This window comes from Excalfactoria chinensis, chromosome 4 (assembly GCF_039878825.1).
Source record: "Excalfactoria chinensis isolate bCotChi1 chromosome 4, bCotChi1.hap2, whole genome shotgun sequence".
In the NCBI taxonomy this organism is placed as follows: Eukaryota; Metazoa; Chordata; class Aves; order Galliformes; family Phasianidae; genus Excalfactoria; species Excalfactoria chinensis.
In genome coordinates this window covers 74,304,387-74,327,202 of record NC_092828.1, presented here as the reverse complement: position 1 = coordinate 74,327,202, position 22,816 = coordinate 74,304,387, and the positions used below count along the sequence as shown (strand labels likewise).

The following is a 22,816-nucleotide window of genomic DNA, read 5'->3' as shown; positions in this document are numbered from 1 at the left end:
TAAAGCAGCCACCTCTATGCAGCACCCGGTGGGACACCAGCAGGTTGAGGGTTTGAAAACCAATGTCCAAAGAAAGAGCCATCATGCAGAGCAGCCACCGAGAAGCTCGCCACATCATTTTTCCTGACTAGCCCAGAACAATGATTTTAGGCATTGGGGGTCAAATTTACTATGGAGGGCAAAGACCACTGATTCATTTTCCCTATTCTTTATAGTCACTTTTCACCTTGAAGAACAAAAGGGCCTAAAGACAGAACATTAGTTCTTTAGTCATGTCAAAGCCTTCTTAGAAAAAATATATATATATATATATTAATAAACCATCATTAAAATCTGGGCCCATTGCCTTGAACAAAGAAAAGAATATATTTGTGTATACTTAAGAGACGGGAAAGAGACTGCGCCAAGCCTAGTCACAGATAAAGGAATTCCGGACATTATTCCTTGTGCTCCTAGGGGTTGTGACATGGGATTTCCTTTCAAAGTGGTAAATAGCTCAGCAGTTGTTGTAGGACAGGGTGGGGTGGCCAGTGCTTTCTTTAAAATGGGCAGAGATGAAAGCACACTCTGAGAAGAGAGCCGAGCTGCATGCAAAGCATGGACACAGCACCCTTGTGAATAGGGCCGAGGTGTGCTAATTCCCCCAAGGCAACAGCTCAGAACTTTGCCCTCTTGAAGTCCCCATGGTTTGGAGATGCTAACAGCTGAACTGGGCTTTGGGAAGAATAGGTCCTGTCATAGTGCATGAGGTTTAGCTCTTAAGAGGGAATCAGAATGTCAGGGTCATCTCAGTACCTTGTGAGTTCCATGTAGACCAGCTCCCTGTCTTTTCTCAAAGCCAGCCTCTGGCTGTGAGCTGTGGATGCTGACTGCTGGTCTTGGCCTGCTATGGGAACAGAGTGTGGGGAGGTATAAACCCCAGCCCTGAGCCTCAGTAGGAGCCTCAGTGTGAGGAAAGGAGAATCAGTTGGTTCAAGGCTTCAGGTAATTGAAATCACCTTACTCTTTTGAGCCATATCCTGTACAGGACTGGGGGGTATGCAGTCTGTTAAGAAAACAGAGGAGGTAAAGCTGCAGATTTTATTCTGCTTGCATTTTAGCTAGAAAAATATTCAACTTTGTACTTGGATTACTTTTTCTGCTGGGCTTGATGAGTCACTTGTTGAGGAAAAAAAGAACATCAAGCTGATTTTATGTTTGGATCTGAATACAAAATGATTTTTCTTTGACCTCCTGTAGGTCTGCAGAACCTAAACCTCACTGTTCAGGCAGGGCCTAATAATAAGGGGAGAGAAGTTTTGCCTGTTACTGTTCTCCAAATCCTCAAAATCCAGGTTTTCTACACTGAATTCTCAATTTAGGAAGCATCAGTGGAACACAAAAGCAAATATAAGGTTCCTATCTGAGCCTACTCACTGTCTTCTTCTGTTTTGTTGCTAGGTATCTGAATTGCAACTATAAGCTTTCTGCCACATGACTACACACTTGCAGATTTCTTTTCCATTTAAACTAGAGTGAGAGCTGACGACAAAACAGGGAGGCATATGATAGTGGGCTTTAAGATTCATGGGAAGTTGGAAAGTCTAAGGGATAGAACTGCTGCTGCCAGTGCAAGAGTTAGTCTGTATCTACCACAAGTGATTGTGCTCCACCAATGGATAAGAGAGGTTGAAATCAGCTGCATGCAATCCCCACTGCTGCTGACTTGCTCAATAGGGATCCATGTCTGTATGGGACACACGGAAGATACAAAACGGGACTTTAGAAGAAAATTAACAAGTTTTCCTTCTTTCTTTGTGACCATTCCTTAAGATCCTGTGTTTTCTGAAAACTGAGGAAAAGAGAAAGTCCCTTTGTTCATTGCAGTAATAAAGTAATTGATACTCTAAAATAACTACATGACTGGCTAAGGAACAAGAAAGGCAGCTCAATGAATCATACAGAGAATTACTCATACGTACACATTTTAAAACAGTAAACAGGTCATGCTTAGCATTGTTAACTTGCCAGCAGGCCAGGCTGTACAGCCTGCATTGCTGCTGATGTATATTTGAGATCAGAAGAATAACAGTTCATAACGCAGTGGAAAAAGCAATCTGAATCTGGCTTTAGGATTGCACCCAAACATTAGCATTCCTCTAATGTGGCCATGGTGTTGTATGGCAGGCGCTCATCAGGAGAGTGCCATTATACTTGCATGAGCTGGATCATGTTTTTCTGAGCCATGTAGCAGATTACTGAATCATGCTTTTTCTATATATCCTTGTGCAGTCTCATCAAATCTCTTAAGACGAACTTTATTTTCGTGGCCAAAATCCAAAGAAACAAAACTTTTTGAAAAACAAACAAACAGAAACCTTGTAGAAGGATACTTAAAAAGCTAAGCAGATCTAATAATTGTTTTAGGGATTAGTAATTTAAAAATAGCTCAATTAAATAAAGGAGGCCAAAAACTGTTTGCTGTCCTCCCCATTGGTGCTGTGAGCACATAAGAGTTTCTGTCTCTTAGCAATAGAGACTGCCCCTTAATTACCAGGCCATTGCCCACTGTCACGATCTCTTTATTTTGGACTGCAAGATAGTGCCAACATGGGCAAGCATTATATGTCAGCCAGTACATGTCCCACTGGACAGATGTTCTTATCAACACAGCAGCTCCTGTGAATACGGTTTGCAGGATTGGTGCTTAGCACAGTGGTTATTTTTACTCCCAAGTAACTTAAGATTTTACTTTCTTTTCTTTTTTTTTTTTCTTTTTCCTCATATTCCCAAAGTTTCTTACATCCTGTGACCTTGCACTAAAGCCCAAATGAAATGCCTCACAATCTTCCAAAATACTGTCTTTACTCTTATGGCTCCTGTGTGAACCACTGCTATGCAGTTAATGCTCTGCAGTTGTTTCTACCCTAAGACCTTTTAGCCAAGGGTTTACAACTTGGCATCTGAGGTCTCAGCCTGAAAATTCTTTGTTTTTGTACTTTCCCTAAGAGTCTGTTTTAAATTGATATAAACATTTCAATGTCTTAGGAGTGCAACAAAATGGTCAGCTTCCCTTTCCAGCTGGAAAACAAGCATGTTTCTCTGAATGAAAGTACTGCATGTTGTTGGCTAGATTAGCGTCTGGTCTCATCCTGGCTTGGTCAAACAGATCCAGGCATCTGCATTAATTTATTACATGTTCAGAAAAAAAATACAAATAAAAAAGCAACCTTACTTGACTGTGCAATACGTGCTGTGTGTGTAGATTCAGAATGGGAAGGAACCTTATCATCTGTGTGCATTTTCATTGTTCCTTCATCTCCAGCCTTGGGAAACCTCCCTATCTGAGTCCAGGTGGTGAGGCTTCACTTTTATTCAGTGCTTGCTTAGTTTTCGTGATTTCCTTTTCTCTCAGTCATTTTCATACAGCTCTGTATGTCTGATCAGGGCTTCCACTACTTTACAAGGATAGGCAGGAGAGAGGTCCAAAAAAGAGGAGCTGCTTTCTTCATGTAATGGCACTTAAAGTCATATTTGTTGACTTTATTAACTGTCCAGAACAAGAACTAATTTTATTCTTCAAAGGGTAACTACACATTTTGTCTATAGGAACTGCAATGAACTCTTGGGCTGAAAAGATGAAAGTTTTAGGAAAAGAAAACAGTAGTGGACTTATTTCTTCTCTGTTTGAGATTAACAGTAAAAACAGAACCAGTTTGGAGTTTTATAGCAGAATAGATTTATAGTAGAAAGGCAAAATTTGCTGGCAAAATTTGCTGTAGAAACTGTCTGGGCTAAACTAAGGAGGGATTCGTCAGCGCAGCTGGTGCTTCTGGTCACAGCCCAGCCATGCCATGGCTGTCCCTGAAATGCATGTGTAGGATGCAGGAGACACCATCTTCCTTGGTGGAATCAAGCCTTGGAATCTGTGCCTTCCACTACCAGGGGCTGCCCTAAATATCTGGCTATTTTTAGATGAATCTTGCTGTTGCTGCTTTTCATAGTTTAAAAAAAGAAAAAAGAAAAGAAAAAAAAAGGAAAGGAAAAAAAAAAAAACCCAAACCTTTGAAGGATTTTTGTTTTATCCCTGTGAACAACAGGAATTAAAATAAATAAATAGATCTTAAATATTTAGACATGAAGAGGGAAGAATTTCCTGCCCAGCTTTTGCTGAATGGTGTAGGTGGCTTTAATGCAAACCGGGTCTGCTCCTGGGTACCCAGCAGTGTTTTCTTTTCCTCAAAGAGGCTGTGGTGAAGCACCTTTGAAAGCAGGATCCCGCAAAGCAAACCTAAGGTTGCTGTGCAGTCATCTCCCTTGTGCCATAGCTCCTTCTGAGCTGCTGAGTCCAGAGGGGCTGAGCAGCAGGGAAGAAGCCAGCACCAGGGCAGCAAGGTGGAGTTCTTGAGGTGTGCGACCCTTATAGAGCCCCTTAAAGGAAAGCAAAAATCAGGATCTGGAATTAAAAAAGCAGATGAGTTTCTGGGCATCCCGCCCTGTGGATCCCCACTTGGGCTGCAGGTTCCCCCAGCCTTTGCAGGACGAGTGAGCTGATCTGGAGAGCAGCGGTGGACATAAGAAGGGATCTTTGTCAACAGGCAGCCATGCTATGCAGACTTGGTAAATATGTGCAGTGCTAATTCGAAGCAGATCCCTGCATTGCCACAAGCAGAATTCCTCCAAAGGCTGCCATCAAAAACATTATGTCACAGCTGTGGAGAAGCCCAGCAAACAGGGGAGAAGCTGGGGTCACATCAGGGTAGCGGTGCGGTGGCGGCTGCAGGGAAGTGAAGCCCCAATCCACGGCCTGATGAAGTTTGTCATTAAGAAGGATTTCAGAAATGCTTTGCAGCCAATTCCCTGGGTCTGATTGGTACTTTCCAGCTTAATGCAAACCAGTGAGGAAACAAGCTTCCAGACCTAGTTAGACCAAACTGCACGGGGAGGTTGCAGGCGAGAGATAACATAACATTGCCCGGGGCTGCAGAGCTGTAACTGGGACTGCGAGGCTTTGTAAGCACATGGGTAGGTTCTCTCTCCCCATCTCAAGCAAACAGCTTTTATCTCGTCTCCCAGAATAGCAACCTCCCACCCTTCAAAACAAACAAACAAAAAAAGAAAACGTCTTGAGACAGGCACACGAAGCCGACAGAAGTGGAACGCAGAGCTGATAGAAAACAGATTCCAGTGTCAAGTCCAAAGTTGGTCTCAGCCCATTTCTTCTTAAGAAATTGAGAAAACAGAGCAATTACCTGCCAAGCAGATTTTAGTGTCACTTAGCATTTGCGCTTCTCTGACACATGTGAGCCTGGTGATTTGATGGAATCTGTTGCGGTTCAATGCAGTGCGTCAGTTGGGTTGATCTTGGGAGGCTCTGGCTCATTTAATTGTGGATTTATAGCTCAAGGAAAACTGATAAGGCAACACTAACTGGGTGTGTGCTTCTGCTCTGCTTCGCTGTGACAATCTACCTTCCCCATTCTGATTGAAGCTCCTTCTCTATTTTGACCTCTCCACGCCCTGCTCCTTCTGCAGGTCAGTGATTCATCACGCAGGAGGACACAGATGTTCTATACCAGGAAGTGTTTCCACACAAATTGATGTTTTTCCTAGAAAAGAGGGCTGGATGATGGAGAAGAGGATTTTACCACCCCACAAGTGCTTGAGAATACTTATTACTCTATTCCCACTGGGGTTTGTGGGATGCTGCCTGCATGACCCACTTGCACCCAGGGGTAGGGCTCACTGCCGCATTCACACTGGCAAAGCTTCAAGCTGGAAGCCTTGGGGCAAGTGGCCCAAGATGAGAGGCAGTCTTTCTGAACTTTGGGTGGCAGTAGGCAGATTGCTTTGTGGCAGCATTGGGATTTAGCCATGGGTCACGGTCAGAGGTTGTTTAGCAAACCACCCTCTTATCATTCAGCAGATCCTCATCTCAGTTCTTGCGTTTCTTAGAAAACAGTCGTCTTCTTTGGAGGTTTGGTTTATTGACAGTTGAGCCCAAAGCCAAAAATACTTGCTCTGCCTCTCAGTCCCAGCAGTGATGAAGTAGTACCAAAGCAATTTGTGAAGGGAAGAAACCTGCTCTGTTCTCAGCAGGAGAAAGTGGCCCTAATCCTGCCCTAAATGTAACAGCTAAAGTACTCAGAGATTGCTTCATGTAGGTCACCAGCAAATGTTTTCTGAAGGACATCTCCTAGCACTTCATCTCCTCTAATTTTAAATATTCCTAAAGATAGGGCTGGCATCATTGCTTCCTCTGGGAGATGAATTGCACAGGCTGATATAACTCGACCTTCGGAAGATTTTCTTTTCTCTCCCAGACTCTTATTGCTTTCAGCAGTAAAAGCAGATAAACAGCTGCCCTTGGTATCAGATCTCCCGTGATTCCAGTCCTTCCTGTTAAGCCCTCTGATTTACCAAAGTTTAATTACTGTAGCATCTGAAGGCCCCATTACAGTGTGCAAGAAAGCAGTATCAAATCTATGGAGGGGGCTCCTGGTCTTCAGGTTTAGACAGTGTGGCAAATAATCACATTCAAAAATAACAAATCATGGTTTAAGCCACGTTGAAGTCTTGCTAGAGATGTGCAAACTGTTCTCAACAATGTCGAGACAAAGTTAGCTAAATAATTATCCCTGACACCCGAGGTTGGTTTATGATTCAAAGCTGAGATTTAAATGCAAATATTTAGTACCCTAACTGTTCCTATCTGTAGATTCCGAGTATTGATCCTTGACTGATCATCAAGGGAAAGTGGCATTCTAAAACATTAACTTGTAACCAGTAAGTAAACCCAGGATTTCTTGAAAACAAACATCTCTGCAGCACTGAAATATTTTGTCTTGGTTGGAGATGAGCCACAAGCATGAATGTAGGGATGAGTTTCCTTATGCACTGGCTGAAGGCAGATGTGGAAGCTGATGGCAGAGACCTTACAATGCATTCAAGGAAACAAACTTTGCTAAATTGGAGTTTGACGTAACTTGTCTTTCTCTCTGTCTACTGTAATGTCTCTTTAGGGTATCCATCCATCTTACACTTTTCCACACTCTTTCACTTAGGATCTTGTTTTCAAAGGAGTAGGCTGACTTACAGTGCAAAATTTTAATTTACCCAATGGTTTGCAATGCTGTTGCATGTTAACTGATGTATGGCTCTAACAGTATGCTTTGGTGCCTGTACCACCAGATACCAGAACAGGTCTTTAACAAGTATGAAACCAGCACATCTTTATTGATTTCTTACAAAAAAATTCATCATTGCTGGTCTGTGATGTTAGCAACTTTTATGGGGACCTAAGGGAAATCCCTCCTTAGTATTCTGTGTTGCCAGCCTGGAGGCTGACCTCTACTGGCAGTCGGGTAGGAACAAGAGAGAAATCACTGCGTGCATCAATAGAGATTTACTACTTGTTTTTTCATTAGAGGTCCTGGCCCAAATCAAGATAGATTTAAATAGTGACTGGTTCTTTCTGCACACATGAGCAGGTTGGGGAATAGTTCTTGGAATGGAGTCAGCACAACAACTGCTTTCATTATTTGCAGCTGTGCAAAACAAGTAAGTTTGAAAGAAATATAGAGGTGCCAGATTCAATCCCATTGATGTGTGAGTGAGCACAGCGTTTAGTGCTGCGCTGTGTGACACACATGAAGTCTGTGAATTACCGCTGTTGACTTTTCAGCCGTACATGTCACCTTTGATAAATGAGCTAATCTGCTGATAGCTACTCAAAATAATAAAGTAATTTAATTAAAAGTGTTTTTAAATGTTCCTCCTATAACATGTGAACTTTCTAAGTAACTACTCACTGCATACAAATTACCCTCTCCAGAGCAATTCTGACTAGATGGAAGGGAATTGAGTGTAGGGTTTTGACAAGCTGGAGGCATAACTTGATCCACACTTTACTGTCTGTAGCTATGAAGACGTGTTGAGTTGATATGCAATAAAAATGATTTGTCCATCCATACACAGATATGCTCCCAGGAGCTCACCTGCAGTAAAAGTTCTGAGCTGACACAGTGACACAGGGAATGTGGAGACAGATGGGGACAGTCTTCTGCTTTCTTATTTTCCTACCCAGTGGTCTGGAGAAAGAAGAGAAATCTTGGCCAGAATCACTTCCAAAGAAATGCTAACTTATAGCTGAAGAGAGAATAGAGGCTTGAGTCCACTGGGAGAAAGCGAAGGGCAGGCAGAAGGTGAGCATGGTGGGCTGCTGTCTGTGCTGGCTGCTCCCGCTCACATCCTGCAGGATGTGCCGCCTCCTCAGGATGGGCAAGTTGGGGAAGAATGAAAGCTATGTCTGTAGCTCCAGTGACGCAATCCAACTTGGGAATCATTGGGAACACTTACATCTGCAACCCTAAAGCATTTATCAGGAAACCGTGTTGTGGGGAAAGGCAAAGACAGTTTCATACCTCACATATTTGGTTATTTTTTTTCACGAAGTCTTTAGCACATAGCATGGTCTCTTTTGTGCGAGTGTGCCTCTCTCCCACCATGTCTGCATACTTGCTAATCATGGAGACATGCCAGGTCTTCTCTTTCCCAGAGGAATTGCCATAATTTAGATCATGAAATAACAACATTCCCAGCCTTTTCTCCATCAACATGAGATTACTGCATTTCCTAAATACTTTAAATTGTGCTTGAGTGCATGGCAGATGATTGCAGATGTTGCCACCTCCTTTCCCAGATCTCATGTTTATTTTAGGGCTGTAGATCTAAGTTCTGGGCTTGTCATGCAGTTACAAAGAAAGGACATGCCCCCTCCATAACTCAGTGTAAGCCCAGGGCAGTGATATCTCTGTCATTCTTTGGGACTCCATACTCTGTAGAATCAGAGGGAGAACAATGGCCCTGATTAATGAGTTGCTGCCACTAAAGACCAAACAGTCTTGACCTTGAGTTGCTTTCTGTGGCCTCTTTCCATAAATCTGCAACTGATACGGCAATCCATATCATGGAAACCCAAGCACGTGGCATTGCAAGCTCAGGGAGCTGCCTTTGAGCAGGTGTAGCAGAACTCAAAAGGCTGTGTTTTGATTTCTGACAGAGTCGAGTTCCTGTTAATTAACACTGTGGTTTCTCACCGTCAGCACACAAAGCAATCAGGTGGCCTTGCTGGAGCATTTTTGCTGATTACAGAAGGAAACCAGAGTGACCCTGTGCCACTTGATGAGGAAATGCTTATGCATCCAGTTGTGAGGAAAAGTTGTGGGAACAAATCCCAAGGGCCAATGCCTTATCTTATCTTCAAACACTTAACTCTACTTTGTGGTTGTTCTCACTGTGCTGGGGTAGATGTCTCCTCCACTCAAGACTAATGACCATATTTTCTGTTGTTGTTGTCACTAGGACACTTACACCCATCCTCCTGCCCCTGCTGATGCTAGTTTTATGCCCACACAGAGTATTTATGCTACCAGTCTACTCCAGGAAATTCCTGTCTGAGGATACCGAGCCTTTGCTCTCTGTACTGGCTGAGTACCTGCCTGGTGGCTTGACAGCATCAACTAGCTGAAAATGGAGAGGTTCCATTCTGACTTACAGCCAGAATCTTGGATTCAGAAGCATTCCTTCTTCTTTGCTGGGAAGGTCAATGCCACCAAAAATACTTAATTTTCCAAATCTTGCATTTAGAACAGAGGATAGGATATTTCGTTGACGTGAATGCATGAGTCTAGCAGAATCAAAACTCGTATGTCCTTCTCCCACCCAAAATCACAACTGAAGGGGAGACGGGTGAGTCTTCTTAGTCATTTGCCATTGCTTCTTTAAGCCTTTACAGGAAATTACTTTAGAAAAGAAAATTACTCAATAATAAAAAGTGAGTGCTGATTCTGGATGAAGACCTAATAAGCACACCAAATATTGCAAGTGACACCATGCTGCTAGCAGTACCATCCTTTCCTCTCTTTTCATAGAGAACGACCTTCAGATAAATCTGAAAATGATTACAGGCCATTGGTTTAAAAATACACAGCACTTCACTGAATCCTTGAACTTTCTAATTCTAGTGAGAGTAGGATTTCCTTGGGGATGTACTCATGAAAGTACAAAACTGGCACCTGTCCACTTTCCAGGTGTGTTTACATTGTGATGAGGCACCCTGGCATCTGAGCGAAGCACCCTGTCTCTCCTTTGTGTCATTCAGTGCTGCAGACAGAAAGCTGCTTGGGGAGACTGAGCTATCATCAGTTCTTCCCTGGCAGGCGGCTCATCATCTACATTACTGATGGGTGCCTTATTATTGTGAGCAGGGCCATGCGTGCTGTTCTTAGAGCCCCCAGTGACCCCACAGAGCACAGATGATGCTTCTGATCTAAGCTGTATCTTTCAGAAACACTCCAAGGTAAGCATGGCTTACAGTAATGCTTCCAATCTATTGCCAGCAACAACAACAAAAAAAGCTTTTTAAATACTGTGTATATATCTCCCTCCTTTGCCTACCAAAATCAGCTCTAAAGCTGTGACTTGCAGTCCTTCCTAATGAGACTTGATGTGTCCTAAGGCCCAGATCTGTGCATAAGAGTGACTTTACACACATGAATAGTCCCTGGAGTTCAGTGATGTGCAAAAAACTATTTGTGTGCCCAAGTCCTTGTGGGCCCTGGTCTAACCTGCTTCACTTAGCTGTCAGCACAGCGGGCTGCACTTCGCCTGGCAATCATTTTTTTGTCATCTGATGCAGAGGTTAGGTGCTCTTTGATGCTGTTCTTTCAGTTTTCCCCTCCTCTGTGTGCCACAGTGCCCAAGAGGGGCATGTGGATTTCTTAATCAGATATCAGATCGACATTAGCTGTCACTGTGTGATACCTAGATACACTCAGTCTCACAAGCATTTGTGAGTTCCGTTTTTGGCATAGCTAGTGGGTAGTTACAGTGCTTAAAGGACGCTCAAAGGAAGACTGTTACAATAAGATGCAGAGATTAAAAATAGTTTTTATCCGTGCTCACCGATGGCCCTAGCATGAACAATCAGACTTTTGCTTAGCGTGGGAGGGATGTCCCTCAGCCAAGTGGGATCAAGGGAGACATCTGACAGAGGTGAAGGAGGTCACACGTCGTCCTCCGCCTGGGGATCCTCCCAGGCTTCATGTTGGCTGGGCTACAAAATCAGATTGTCCCAGGAAAAACAGTTTTCAATATACTTTTCTTCCCTGGACAATGTATCACTCAACCTTTCACATTTCCCTCCCAGGGACCTGTGCAGTTCTGCTGCGTTTGGGGTTTTCTGCTCTTAACAACAGCAGAATGTGAAACTGTAGGATCAAAATCTTGGAAACAGAAGTTGTGTCTGCCCAGGTTCAGGGCTCTTTCTAGATGATGCACTGTGCTTGCCTTGCTGTAACCAGCTAGCTTTGGCAACCAGGAATCAAGAGTAGGAATCTAACGTCATAACTATGCATCAGTCCCCATGAAGAACATACCCGTCCTTTGGTTTAAAATGGATGTTGGGCAAGGACCTAATTTAGCCTTGCAATATGCAATAGTCTCTTTCCTGATTCCATAGCATTATCACTCTAGCATCGTATCCCAAACCACACTAGAAGGTCTAAGGAAGGATGCTGCACAGCGTCAGCTTCACAAAGAGAATGGCAGGGACAGCCATGGCACTGGTGCTTTTGTAGATAGCTGTGAGAACGTTTGGTTTTTGAGAAGACAGTTAATGACTAAAGCCATAAAATATAAATGAAATGCAGCAAAATGGTGAACATTCATGAAACATACTGAGAAGGAAAAGCCCCAACTTTACCTCCAGAATTGAAATCCAGCTCTGAAGGGAGCAGGGGAGGCATTTTGTGAAGCATCACCCTGCCAGCTGCAGCTTTGGCATGCTCACCCAGCGCAGCACAACCTCTTCCAGAACTACTGGCTTGGTTTTGCCCTGCAATGTTTTTCTTTCAGTCCACTCAGCCTTAGCTCAGGCATGCCAGTAATGGGCACACGCTGTGTTTATAAAAGCCCTCTGTCACCTGGCAGCAGCAACCCAGTGTGTGTGTGGCAGGGGATTTTCTTCTCCTGTCCTCCATGGGGTAGAAACGCACTGAAATTACACTTTGCTTATTCTTTTCTTCAGCCCCTGAAGCCAAAATAAACTTCAGGGGAGAAGTACCTCAGATGTATAAACAGAATAACTGAAAAATACTTTTTCTTTTATCAAAAACAGTCTCAAGAGCTGTAAGAGACCAAGGATTGCTTTAAGCTCCCATCACAACAATGGCTTACATCCAGTGCCCACTGCCCCCGGCCTTTGCAGACCAAGGGGCAGAAGCTCGGCCTGTTCAAAGGCCAGCTTCAAATGCCAGCTTAGACCCCGTAAGCTCTAAGAACAATAGACGGCCCAAGAGGAACCAAAGAAAGGTTTAGTCAGAACCTCTGGATTTTCTAAGTTGGAGCAGGCCTGGCTGAAGTCATCACAGTGTGAACAGCCCAGAGTGGGTTGGGATTATAGCTGTGTCCTGTAAAAGCTACACAAGACTAGAAGAACCCTCAGCTAACTAATTCCATTTTGGGGGTCATTTGTGTATAATACATACTGAACCTCATCCCATGCTCCATGCAAACAGGATGCTTCCAGAATACAGAGGGGGCTCAGATTCAAAAGCAAAGGTGTACTTGCCAGAGTGGCCTCCTCCTGTGTAGTTTGCCTTTTTTTTTTCCCCTTCCTGTTGCTTGTGATGCTACACCTTGTATTGGTCATCCTGAAGGTTTTTAGGAACAACTGCACTTCTTAAAGAGCCAGGGAACAGCAGGACTGGCACCCTGTGACCATCCAGCATCACATGCATGTAACAGCAGTTTGTAGGTAGGACCATGCTGCGTTGGGGGGAGTTTTCTTGGGCAGACTCCAAGTTTTTCTTATTCTTTTATTCTTATTCTTTTATTCTTACTCTTTCTTACATTCTTACTCTTTCTTATATTCTTATTCTTCAGTTTATTCCTTACTCTGCAGAGGACATTAGAGAGAGGGCTACAGTATCATAAGTTATGTAAAACTGGGGGTGGAGAGGGCTCTGCAGTGGCCAGGACTGATGTGAAGCCTCAGCTGAAGGTCTGTAGGAAAGCCCAGTGTGCCCTCGAAGGGAGCTGAGCAACATGTGGACTGGGCAAGATGCCTCTGGGGAGGCTCCTCTGGGTTCATGTGATGAGCTGACCTCCACTGAGCCTCTGATGGGAGTCTGAGTGGCTCCTGGAAGAAGCCAGGCTCTCCAAAGTGGGAGTGATTCACTCTCCATGCTGAGAGAATATACCAAGCTAAGAGAATTTTACTTGAACCCAGCAAAGAAAAGATGAGAGGAGATGGGAGGTGGGAGGGAAAAAAAATCACTGTTTCATCCAGTTGAAAAGTTAAACCCTTATGTTTCTTTTTTGCTAGATATGTTATCTTCACTATTCTGCTGAGTATAATCCCTCTGTTATAAGCCCAGCTATAGATTTCTGGCTTATCAAGTTCAAGGCAAAGGAGAAGATGTAGATTTGAAGAGCAGGAGGGGAAAGAAAACATAAAGCTTTAATGTCAGAGCTTTGGAAATTGAGATACTTATCTAAGCCTGTTTTCTCCTCTCCTTGATTATGTTACTTTGAATTTGGACAAGGAAAACAGCCCGGCCAGCCTCATTTCTGCTTCTTCTCAGTTTCACTTTCTGAAAACGATATCACCCTAGATGTACACTCAGATAGGGATCTCATTTAGGGCAGTTTCATGTTCAGCACTCTGCAGCCAGCTGTTAGGAGCACTCAGAGTGTGGTGGTTGTGGATTCAGCCCCAGAACAGCAGCCAGCTCCCCTGCATGGCTCAGCTGCTGACGCTGCCGTGGGTCCAGGCTCGTGAGCTTCAAACAGCTGTCTGCAAGGGGCTGGTTATACCTCATCACATTTAGTGCTTGTATCTGCCTTTGGGAGGGTGGCTGTTCTGAAGGCTTTCCCTGTGCCAAGAGGTGATGATGATGATTATGATGAGAACAGCCTTTATCACTACTGTCAATAAAGACTATTGTCATTCAAGAGCTGACAAGCCGCATGACACTGGCATTGGGGATGGTGGCTCAGACACTTCTGCACATTTGCCTAACAGAGTATACAGCCCCGACACCCTCAAAGGAAGCAGCTTGCCATTTAGTTCAAATGCAGTATCTGTGAATGTTGTTGGAAAACAGTAGGCTTTTAATTTGCATTTTACGCAGCAGATGCTTCACAGTTGTGAATCAAAGAATTGCTCCCCAGAATTATTGCTTTTTCTTAATGACTGAAAAGTAATATATGACTTCGTACATCAAGTTGTTTCCCAGACTGATTCTTTCCAGTTCTGTATTTATGTAAAATTCTTTTGAAATTAATCTGTTGTCCTGAAACTGTAATAATCCAGTAACACAGCCAGCTCTAAATAGAAGCAGGAAGACTAGGAGCAGAAATGCAGGTGCTCGGTGTTAGAAAAGAAAGGGGTGAATAAGAGGAAGAAAAACAAACGGAGGGGATCTCAGTGGGCACCATGCAACTCCACGCTCAACTGAATCACATCAGTATAAATTAAAGCCCTGCATGGGCCCCCAAATTAGGAACTATTTACAAAACAAAAAGCTTTCCTCGCCTGTATTGTGCATGTTCTAACCACAGTGAATAGCCTGCCTAACGATGATTTCTTCTTTATTTGGGTCAGGTCTCGCTGAGGATGAATTTTTTGAGAAACCAGTGCTGAGCATTGCAAAAGACCACATTGTCATCTTACCAGGAGAAGCCCTGAAAATAAAATGCAGGTAAGGATTGCTCCAGCAGTGCTGAATCCCCTTGGTTGTACTGATTACCTTGCACAGCACGGCTTCTGGGCAGGAGGGAGCAAAGATTGCTGGACAGCCACGAACTCAACTGGCGATGCTTTCCCTCGGGTGCATTTCAGGAGAACTTGCTGGGCTGAAACAAAGCAGAGAGAAAAGTCTCGGGTCAGCATTCAGCCCACTTTATTCCTTTTACCATAAAGGGACCAAAGCAAAGCCCTGAGTCAGCACACAGGAAAGCTTATGGAAGGGGATGTGAATGCTTAAGGGCATGGCTGGAAACCTTTGCCTGAAGAGGTGCAGCTTCAATTTCTCTGCAGCTAAAATCACTCTTTCCCCCTGTCCATCAGTAAATGGCTATATATATATATATGTATGTATATATATGTATAGTTATACATATGTATAAAGACAAAAATGTGTACATAAGCTTAATCTTCCTAACCTCAAATACTGCCTGGCCTAGAAGATGACAGTTAAATAAACAGCGGTCAGTATGTGTATATTCAAAGACCTGACCTGTTTGAATATATATTCTTTAAATCAAAGATAAGCAAGGATCGTAAAAACCAGGCCATAGATCATGAATTCTGGCAGCAATTCAATTCTTGACTCAATATATAAAAAGTAGCCATGCAAGAAACAAGCAGTGACTTAAGTGGAAATGGGGAACAGAGCTTTGTCGCAACTGGGGGACACACAACTGAGCAGTCGGTGTGAAGAATCCGAGCTCCTTCTGCTCTGTCAGGACACAAATTAACTTGCTTGGCCACACAGAGGGTCTCTGACTGGGCTGTATGTAGATGTTCCATTTGTTCTGAGTGTGATTTAAATGCCAAGCTGCGATGAGAAGTTGTCTTTCAGTTCCTTCAACACATAACATAGTAGAGAAGGCTGAAGGTAATCCAGACTATTACAGATTCTTTTACACATGCTCAGACTCTTTTACATCTTCTTTCGAAGTCCCATTGAGTGTAGCTAGTACGCTCTTGGTTTCTTGCAACCACTGATGGTAGAAAGAACAGTGGGAAGGTGAATCTCAGCTGTAGATTATGCTAATAAATACGTCCCTTCTGCTTTTTTCCTAGTCTAACTAATTCAGTGTTTGTAATGAAGAGTAAATTGATTCATTCTGTGTAAATGTGCAAAATTTTCTGGAGTGTAAAGTGTTTTTTTTTTTCCAAATACCTCCAGCTAGCCGTGTGGCTTATAAGGTCAAAACAACCTTACTATGGTATTTTTAGCTTAGCGAGCAGCAAGCATCATGGCAATAAAGATTAAAGTCCTCTAAAATCTCGGTGCATTGCTTCATAAAACATAATGCGTGGACATGAGTTCTGTGCTGCTCCAGGCCAACTGAATCGATGCTTCTCAGCAGTTCCCCAGCCACTGCCATTTTGATCAGTAGGAAAACCTTATTTCCTCATATCACCAGATGAACAAAGGGATGAAGAAATTATCAGCACTTCAGTAGCGCTGGCTGTGATCTGAAATTGCTGTATGGATACGAAGCAATAAACACACCTAAGAGATGGAGAAATGCTGGCCTTTAAGGGAGTTCTGAAGTCCTGCCTGCTTCCAGAGTCAGGGCTCAGCACAAGGAATCAGTACGGGCAGGTAGATGCTGCAGACTCCATTCATTTGAGATTCTTAGCCAGGATTTCCTGATTTTTGGCAGCCTGGACAAAGCTGCAGTTATTGCTGTGACTCCCAACTGCCAAATATGTGAAAATACCAACGCAGTGGTCAAAGCCTTCATTTTCCACCTGTATAAAATGAGCAGGTGGAAGAAGTAAGTCTGTGTGAAGATGCACAGAGTTGTGAATCCCCTGATTTGCTCTGCAGTGACACTGCTATGGACACCAGGCTTGGTGATGCCTGTGTCCAGAGAAGAGCAACAAAGCTGTGAAGGGTCTGGAGCACAAAGCTCTCGATGAGCAGCTGAGGAAACTGGGATTGTTTAGTCTAGGGAAGAGGAGGCACAGAGGAGACCTTAATGCTTTCTACTAATATCTGAAAGGAGGTTGTGGTGGGTGTTGTCCGTTCTCCAGGTGACTGTGATAGGATGAGAAGTAATGGCCTCAAGTTGTGCCAGGGAAGATTCAGGTTGTATACTAGGAAAAATACTCGTCTCAGAAGGAGCCTTTAGACACTGGAATGGGCTGCTCAGGGAGGTGGTGGAGTCTCTGGAGGTTTTCAGTATGGGAAGATGTGGCACTGAGGGACATGGTTAGCAGGCATGGTCATGATGAGTCAGTGGGTTGGACTAGATGATCTTAGTGGTCTGCTGTGACCTCAATGGTTCTATGAACATGGAGGGCCATTGTTGCTGTTCTGGGCCAGGAGTCCCATTTCTTGTCAGAAGTGTCTGTTTCGTCATTGGTGACGTTTATGGATTGGGAAAGAGCACTGGATAGTCTCCATAAGGAGGCATTTCCTCACTCAGAAGGACAGGAAGTGTGACGGGTGAGGCAGGGTTGGCCCAAACTCATGGTGCATCTAAGAAGCAGGGTGAGTCTGCTCACCAGGAAGAACATCCACACTCTTCCCGGGGCTCTCACTCTTCTACGTGCTGGGAATAACCTCCAGACCTCAGCCCCGTGTCCTCACCAGATTCAGGAAGGCGACAGAAGGACGGTCAGAATCGAAGCCAAGAGGATGTTTGTTTGTCACCAGACTTGCTGGCGAGAGCATTCCCTTAGTGCACCAATTGCACCACTGCAAAGTTACTGGCACAGAATAGGTTCAGAGTTCTTAGCTACTGGAAATTTCACACAGCACACTTGTTGGATACTCTAAGGACAGGCATCTTTATGAAGCAGATGTGTCTAGACCGGATTTCTTCCTGGCAACACTCAGCTGGGAAAATCCAGGGGTTCTTTCTCCTTCGTCTGCTCTGTAAATGTCATGGGATCAATAGGAGTTCACCACGATAGAAAGGATGAGTGAGCTCCTGTCCTTGGAACAACATGGCCTTTCTGTAGGCATGGAAGCAAAGAACTGCCTCCTCTGCTGTGAACCCAAACCCCATCCTCCCCCAGGATCCACAGACCACCACTTCTGCCCCCACCAGTTTCTGCACTGACCTGCAGAAAATAATCTGCTACAAGAAGACCACAGTCCTCTTTGCACGAGCATGTGGAGACTGTGCTAGGCTTCCTTATAGACCCCAAAGTGCATCTCAAGAAGGACAGAGTAGCAGGAGCTGCTACGTGTGCCTGTTGCATTTACCACAACACAACCAGCAGAACTAGGGCCTGTTGCTGACCTGGAACACTAGAAGTTCTCTCTGAGTCCCTCAACAGGTGTTAAAGTGCCCTTGCTTTTTGTCAGTGAACTGAACAAAATTACATTTGACACTAGCTGTGATCGTAACTAAGGCACGAATGGGTGACACGGTGTGTCTATCTGCCCCGCTGGTTTTATGTGCCGAATGCTGTGATGGGGTGAATAGAAAAAGATGTGTATTGAGCAGATATTCTAAGATCTGTAATTGGATTAATTCCAGACCCTTCACAAAACCAAGATCGAGTCACTGCTGATTAAACAAGAAAGGTGATGAGAAGTTACATAAATGTTCTCTCTCCATGCAGCCTTACAGCTAAAGGAAAGTATAAGTTAATATAGCAGATAAATATGCAAATTCCTCAACTTGAAAGAAACATATAATTTTATCTGGTGCTTTCAAATGTTTGAAGTGGCTTAAACATAGCGGTAGAAAAACAAACTTGAGTTCAGGATGTCTGTTAAAATGAAAACTAAGCTTTCCTCCAGGAGTTAGCTTGCCGCAGTTGCTACAATTTCTGGAATTTCCCCTGCTCTATTGTGTGAGTTCGGTGTGAGCCCCCTTAATTTCTCATGGCTGCTAATCCAAGCACCCTGCAGCCTATATCATGCATTTCCAAATGACAAGAGAGGGAACATTTGGAACATCCGCAGCCAGTGGTCAGAAAGAAGCCCACGTTCTTCCTGAACCATGTCCCGCTGTAACTGTGGTGTGCTGTTGGCAGGGGAGCACAGCCTGTGAGCTGGCTGCTGCAGGAGGCACAGAGGGAAGACCCCCGAGTGCACATCAGCAGCTGCCGCAACAGCAGCGGGCAGAGCTGCAGCATGCTGCTCCTCAGGAACGTCACGGCCAGCGACACCGGGTACCTCACCTGCGTTCACGATGACGCCCCATCTAGCGAGGAGCTCGCGGCCAAGATTTATGTGTTTGTTAAAGGTAAGAACTTCCTTTTGTTTTGTTTTTATGCCTTTTTGGTAATGTAAAATCAAGTGCTACAAGAAGCAATCCCACCTCTGCAGAGGCCGGGATACACCTGGGTTTTCAGGCCAGATGAATTAATTCATGGGGACAAAGGTACAGGAGTCAGAAATTAGCTATGTCATTCAATCCCATCACTTGAAGACGAGATTATCCTGCCTATTTTTCTGTTCCAAATAAGTGAACACTGATTTCTTTAAACGTCTTTTCCTTCCTTTACCTTTTAAGACCTTTTAAGGCTTTTGCTACCACAGTGCTTTTCCTGAGATTTACCTTTAATACCCAAGTCCTCTTCCTCCCCAGGCATGAAACTCCATGACAACAGTCTCTGTGGTTCCTGCCTTCCTACACAGTTGTGTACTGCCTTCCTTCACATCTGTGGGATACACTTAGCAAAGCTGAATGACTGCATTATACATATTTTATTGGATAGGGTTTTTCTTGGTGAAAAAGGGCCTGTTGCTCATTTTTGTACTCTTGAGCTGCCTCTTCTATTTGTGTCAGAATCACTAGGTTCACATCTAATAGCAAATGGAAACAAACTTCAGAGACTACTCCTCTGAAATAAAGCGAATATAACACTGAACAACCATTTCAATAATACGACCTTTTGTTGAAAGAATATTCCCAGAAAATGTTGATGTATTTTTCCAGTTCATCTGACAATTGATTTACTAAACTATGAAATCATCTTGGGTCTTCCAAGCTGAGACTGTGAGTAATCAGACAGAGGAGAGGACGTTTTGTGTCACAGTAGGGGATCACATGAGGTCCATTGGTGCTGAATAGGGTTACTGTGCAGTTCTCTACAAATACTCAAGAAAATGGGTGAATTTAATTTTTCTGCTAACTGCTAAAATGGGATTCTTTGAATCCTCTTACTGAAGCAAACACTAGAGATGTAATGGGTTTGGCTAATGTGGTCTGCCCACACGACTAAATTCAGTTTCGGAAGTACTGGGTGAACACACCTGTGTGAGGCTTGTGGATAAGATTTTCCAATCTTTTTATGTCTGCCCTCATCCTGCTTTCCCAGCAAGTCTTCCTCTTATCGGAAAGTAGCTTTTTGGTGTTACTTGTTAGTTCCTGTAGTCACTTTTTTTTCTCCCTTTCTATTTCCTTTCTCTTTTTTTTCCCCCTTGTTTCTCTAAGCCCTGTTTCTTTATCCACCCTAGTTCTTGTGCTGATTTGTTTCCTTTTCTCATTACACACCACTCAGATGCCCTACATCCAAGATTGTTAACCCAACTCAATGCCTACATGTCAGGAAACAGTGCATTGAAAACTCAGTTCTCTATCCTGATTCAGTGCCCTGGCTGGCTGCGCAGGACTCTGTTACTCTGTGGTGAGAGCACGTGCAGGAAATCTTATGGATCTTTTGGGACTGCCTGAGTATTTATCTTAAGAAAATATCTCAAGTTATGAAATATCTGCTGGTGGTGCACTTGGAACAGTGTTAATCTAAAAAAAAAAAATCACAGGATGTCCTCTTGCTAGCCTGAGAGTACTGTGCCAAGGTTCCCCTTAAAGACAGCATGGGAAGGCAGTTTGCTCTAAATCACCCTCAAAGATTCTCCCCTCTCAGATGAGATTTAGTATATTTTAGAAGTTGCTAAAGGAAGCATACAGAAAGTGAGTCAGTCTGTACCATGCACAGGTGAGCCAGCAAACAGACGCCCTGTGCCATGTCCCACCAAGCCAGCTGCTCACCCACCACCGCAGCACTGCACCATAAGACTGCAACTGCTTCTAGGCTCTGACCTGCCAGCCTGCAGGAGCTGCTCAGCCCCTGGGAGGCAAAGCTGTACCTCAGCATGGATGCAGGGCTTGCTTCTCTTCCCCTGTAATTCCTGTGTGTGTTTGTTGAATGTCATTCTGGGGATGAGAAAGCTGTTTGTCAGCAAGAGATCTATGAATCGTGGGGCTAAGCAAGGCATTCAGAACATACCCGTGCTTTCCTTCAGAATTTAAACATGCTTTGTTAAGGAAGTTTGACATGCAGTGTCTGGGCAACCCTAAGAAACCCATCCATGGTCTCCAAGTGAAGAAGCTCACAGCTCTTCCTGAGTGCTAGATGAAGCAGAAGCCCCAGAGCCGTCTCAGGATGTTTTGTGGAGGAGCATGGCTGGGCAGGCTGTTAGCAGCACCGAGCCAGGTGGGGTAAGAAAATGTGGAGCCAGGCCCTGAAGGCTGGAGATTCCTCTGAGGTTACAAGCCAGCATTGCCAAAAAAGGAAGGAATGGTATTTTTTCCCTTCATTCCTGGCCTGCTGCTTGACACCAAAATGAGAACATGATTGTATCGGAAGCCCAGCTTACTGGCTATTATTTCCTGTGCTTGCTTCTGTTTTTACAGCCTCCCTGGTAGAGCTTCTAAGCTCTGCCAGAATCTGGCATGCAGCAGCTCTCCCCGGTGAACTTGGGCCATGACCCCCACACACCAGGCAGCCCATGGGGACCAAAGGCAGCAGTCAGCGCTGTGTTTCAGCTGCACTACCAGTCTGCAGGGAGGGAATGCTCAGGACCTCAGTCCTGAACCATTGTTCTCAAGGTCTTTTCTGCTTCCCGCTGCAGCTGCAAGTCCCAAGGATTGTAATTAAAAAGCAGACAACCCCCTTCAACTGTCGCCCATCTCCTCACTGAAAATATGATGTAGTTTGGGGATGGAGTAGTAATAATCAGGAAGTTTTTAACTGCTCGTCTAATTTCAGCGCAGCTCTGAGGGAACGGCTCTGCAGTGATAGGGGAGTGAGGCAGCCAGCTATCTGCTCTGCCTTCTGCAATTACCATTCCCAAGCCAATGGTCTTCCTGGGGAGCACACTCATTTCTTTCAACCTTTGGGATTCCCGAGCCCAAGGAAGGAAGGGGCAGGCTCCTATCTCATGTTCCAACACAGAGAGCTCTCTCTTCTGGGCTTCCTAGGGCATGTATAAAATTGAACATGACTCAGAGATGGAGGAAAACAGAAACAAAAAGATTTTCTCTGCCATCCCACACCTCAGCCTAGACAGAAATCAGCACTTGCAGCTCTCCTATATGAAATACTGTCAGCAAATAGCTGATAGTCGTCAGGGTGTCAGCTGGAAGTGCCCTGCACCAGCCCAGTTCTACCTTGGCTTTGGCGGTGATTTCCTCGCAGCCCTCAGCCCCATATAGCAGCATGGAGTTTGCTGTACTTCTCTGTACTGCTCAGCTTGAGGAGTAGGAGGGAGAATGGGCTCTGTTTTTTTTTTTTTGCTCCCTTCCATCAGCAAATTGTGCATCCTGATTACGGTGGTAATTGGAGCCAGTCACATCTTGCAAAATATTGTCTAGAGAAGTCTCATCCAAGTTTCCATGCTGTGCTTTGATTCCTGTCCACACACACCAGTGGTTGTGCTTTGCTAGAACATTAGGGGACATTAAGCCATGGGAACAGGAGGTCAGCAGCAGACATTCTCAGTTCCTCTTTGTGCAAGGCAGAGATCCTACTCTGTTCTTTAACTGAGTAGGGCCATGATAGGGCTGGTGCTCAACAGACTACTCCAAAACCAGTGAGTCTCACCTCCTCTGATAACTGGCAGTGGCACCAAGCAGTATATACAAGCCCAGTACATCCGTGCTGGCTGCCACACAGGGTATGAGTAACCTGGGGCTGAATAACCCACTCATGCCTGGTGTGGTTCGATCTTTGAGCATGGTCATTGGTGAATACTGTAACACTGGCTTCCTACTTAGGCCCAGACAGCTACTGGTGGTTCACATGGCAGTGACACTGTGAGCTAGGTACGTGGCAGGGCTGAGGGAGTAA

General features: G+C 44.5%; 1 protein-coding gene across 2 annotated transcripts in view; it reads left to right on the top strand.

The window, feature by feature from the left end:
- The window catches only part of LOC140251720 (vascular endothelial growth factor receptor kdr-like), a 118,130-nt gene that overhangs the window by 15,165 nt on the left and 80,149 nt on the right, over positions 1 to 22,816 (top strand). For both annotated transcript variants that reach the window (XM_072335781.1, XM_072335780.1), the window contains exons 2-3: positions 14,648 to 14,744; positions 18,773 to 18,984. In XM_072335781.1, the coding sequence (XP_072191882.1) occupies positions 14,648 to 14,744; positions 18,773 to 18,984 (309 nt within the window). The remainder of the gene's footprint in view (positions 1 to 14,647; positions 14,745 to 18,772; positions 18,985 to 22,816) is intronic.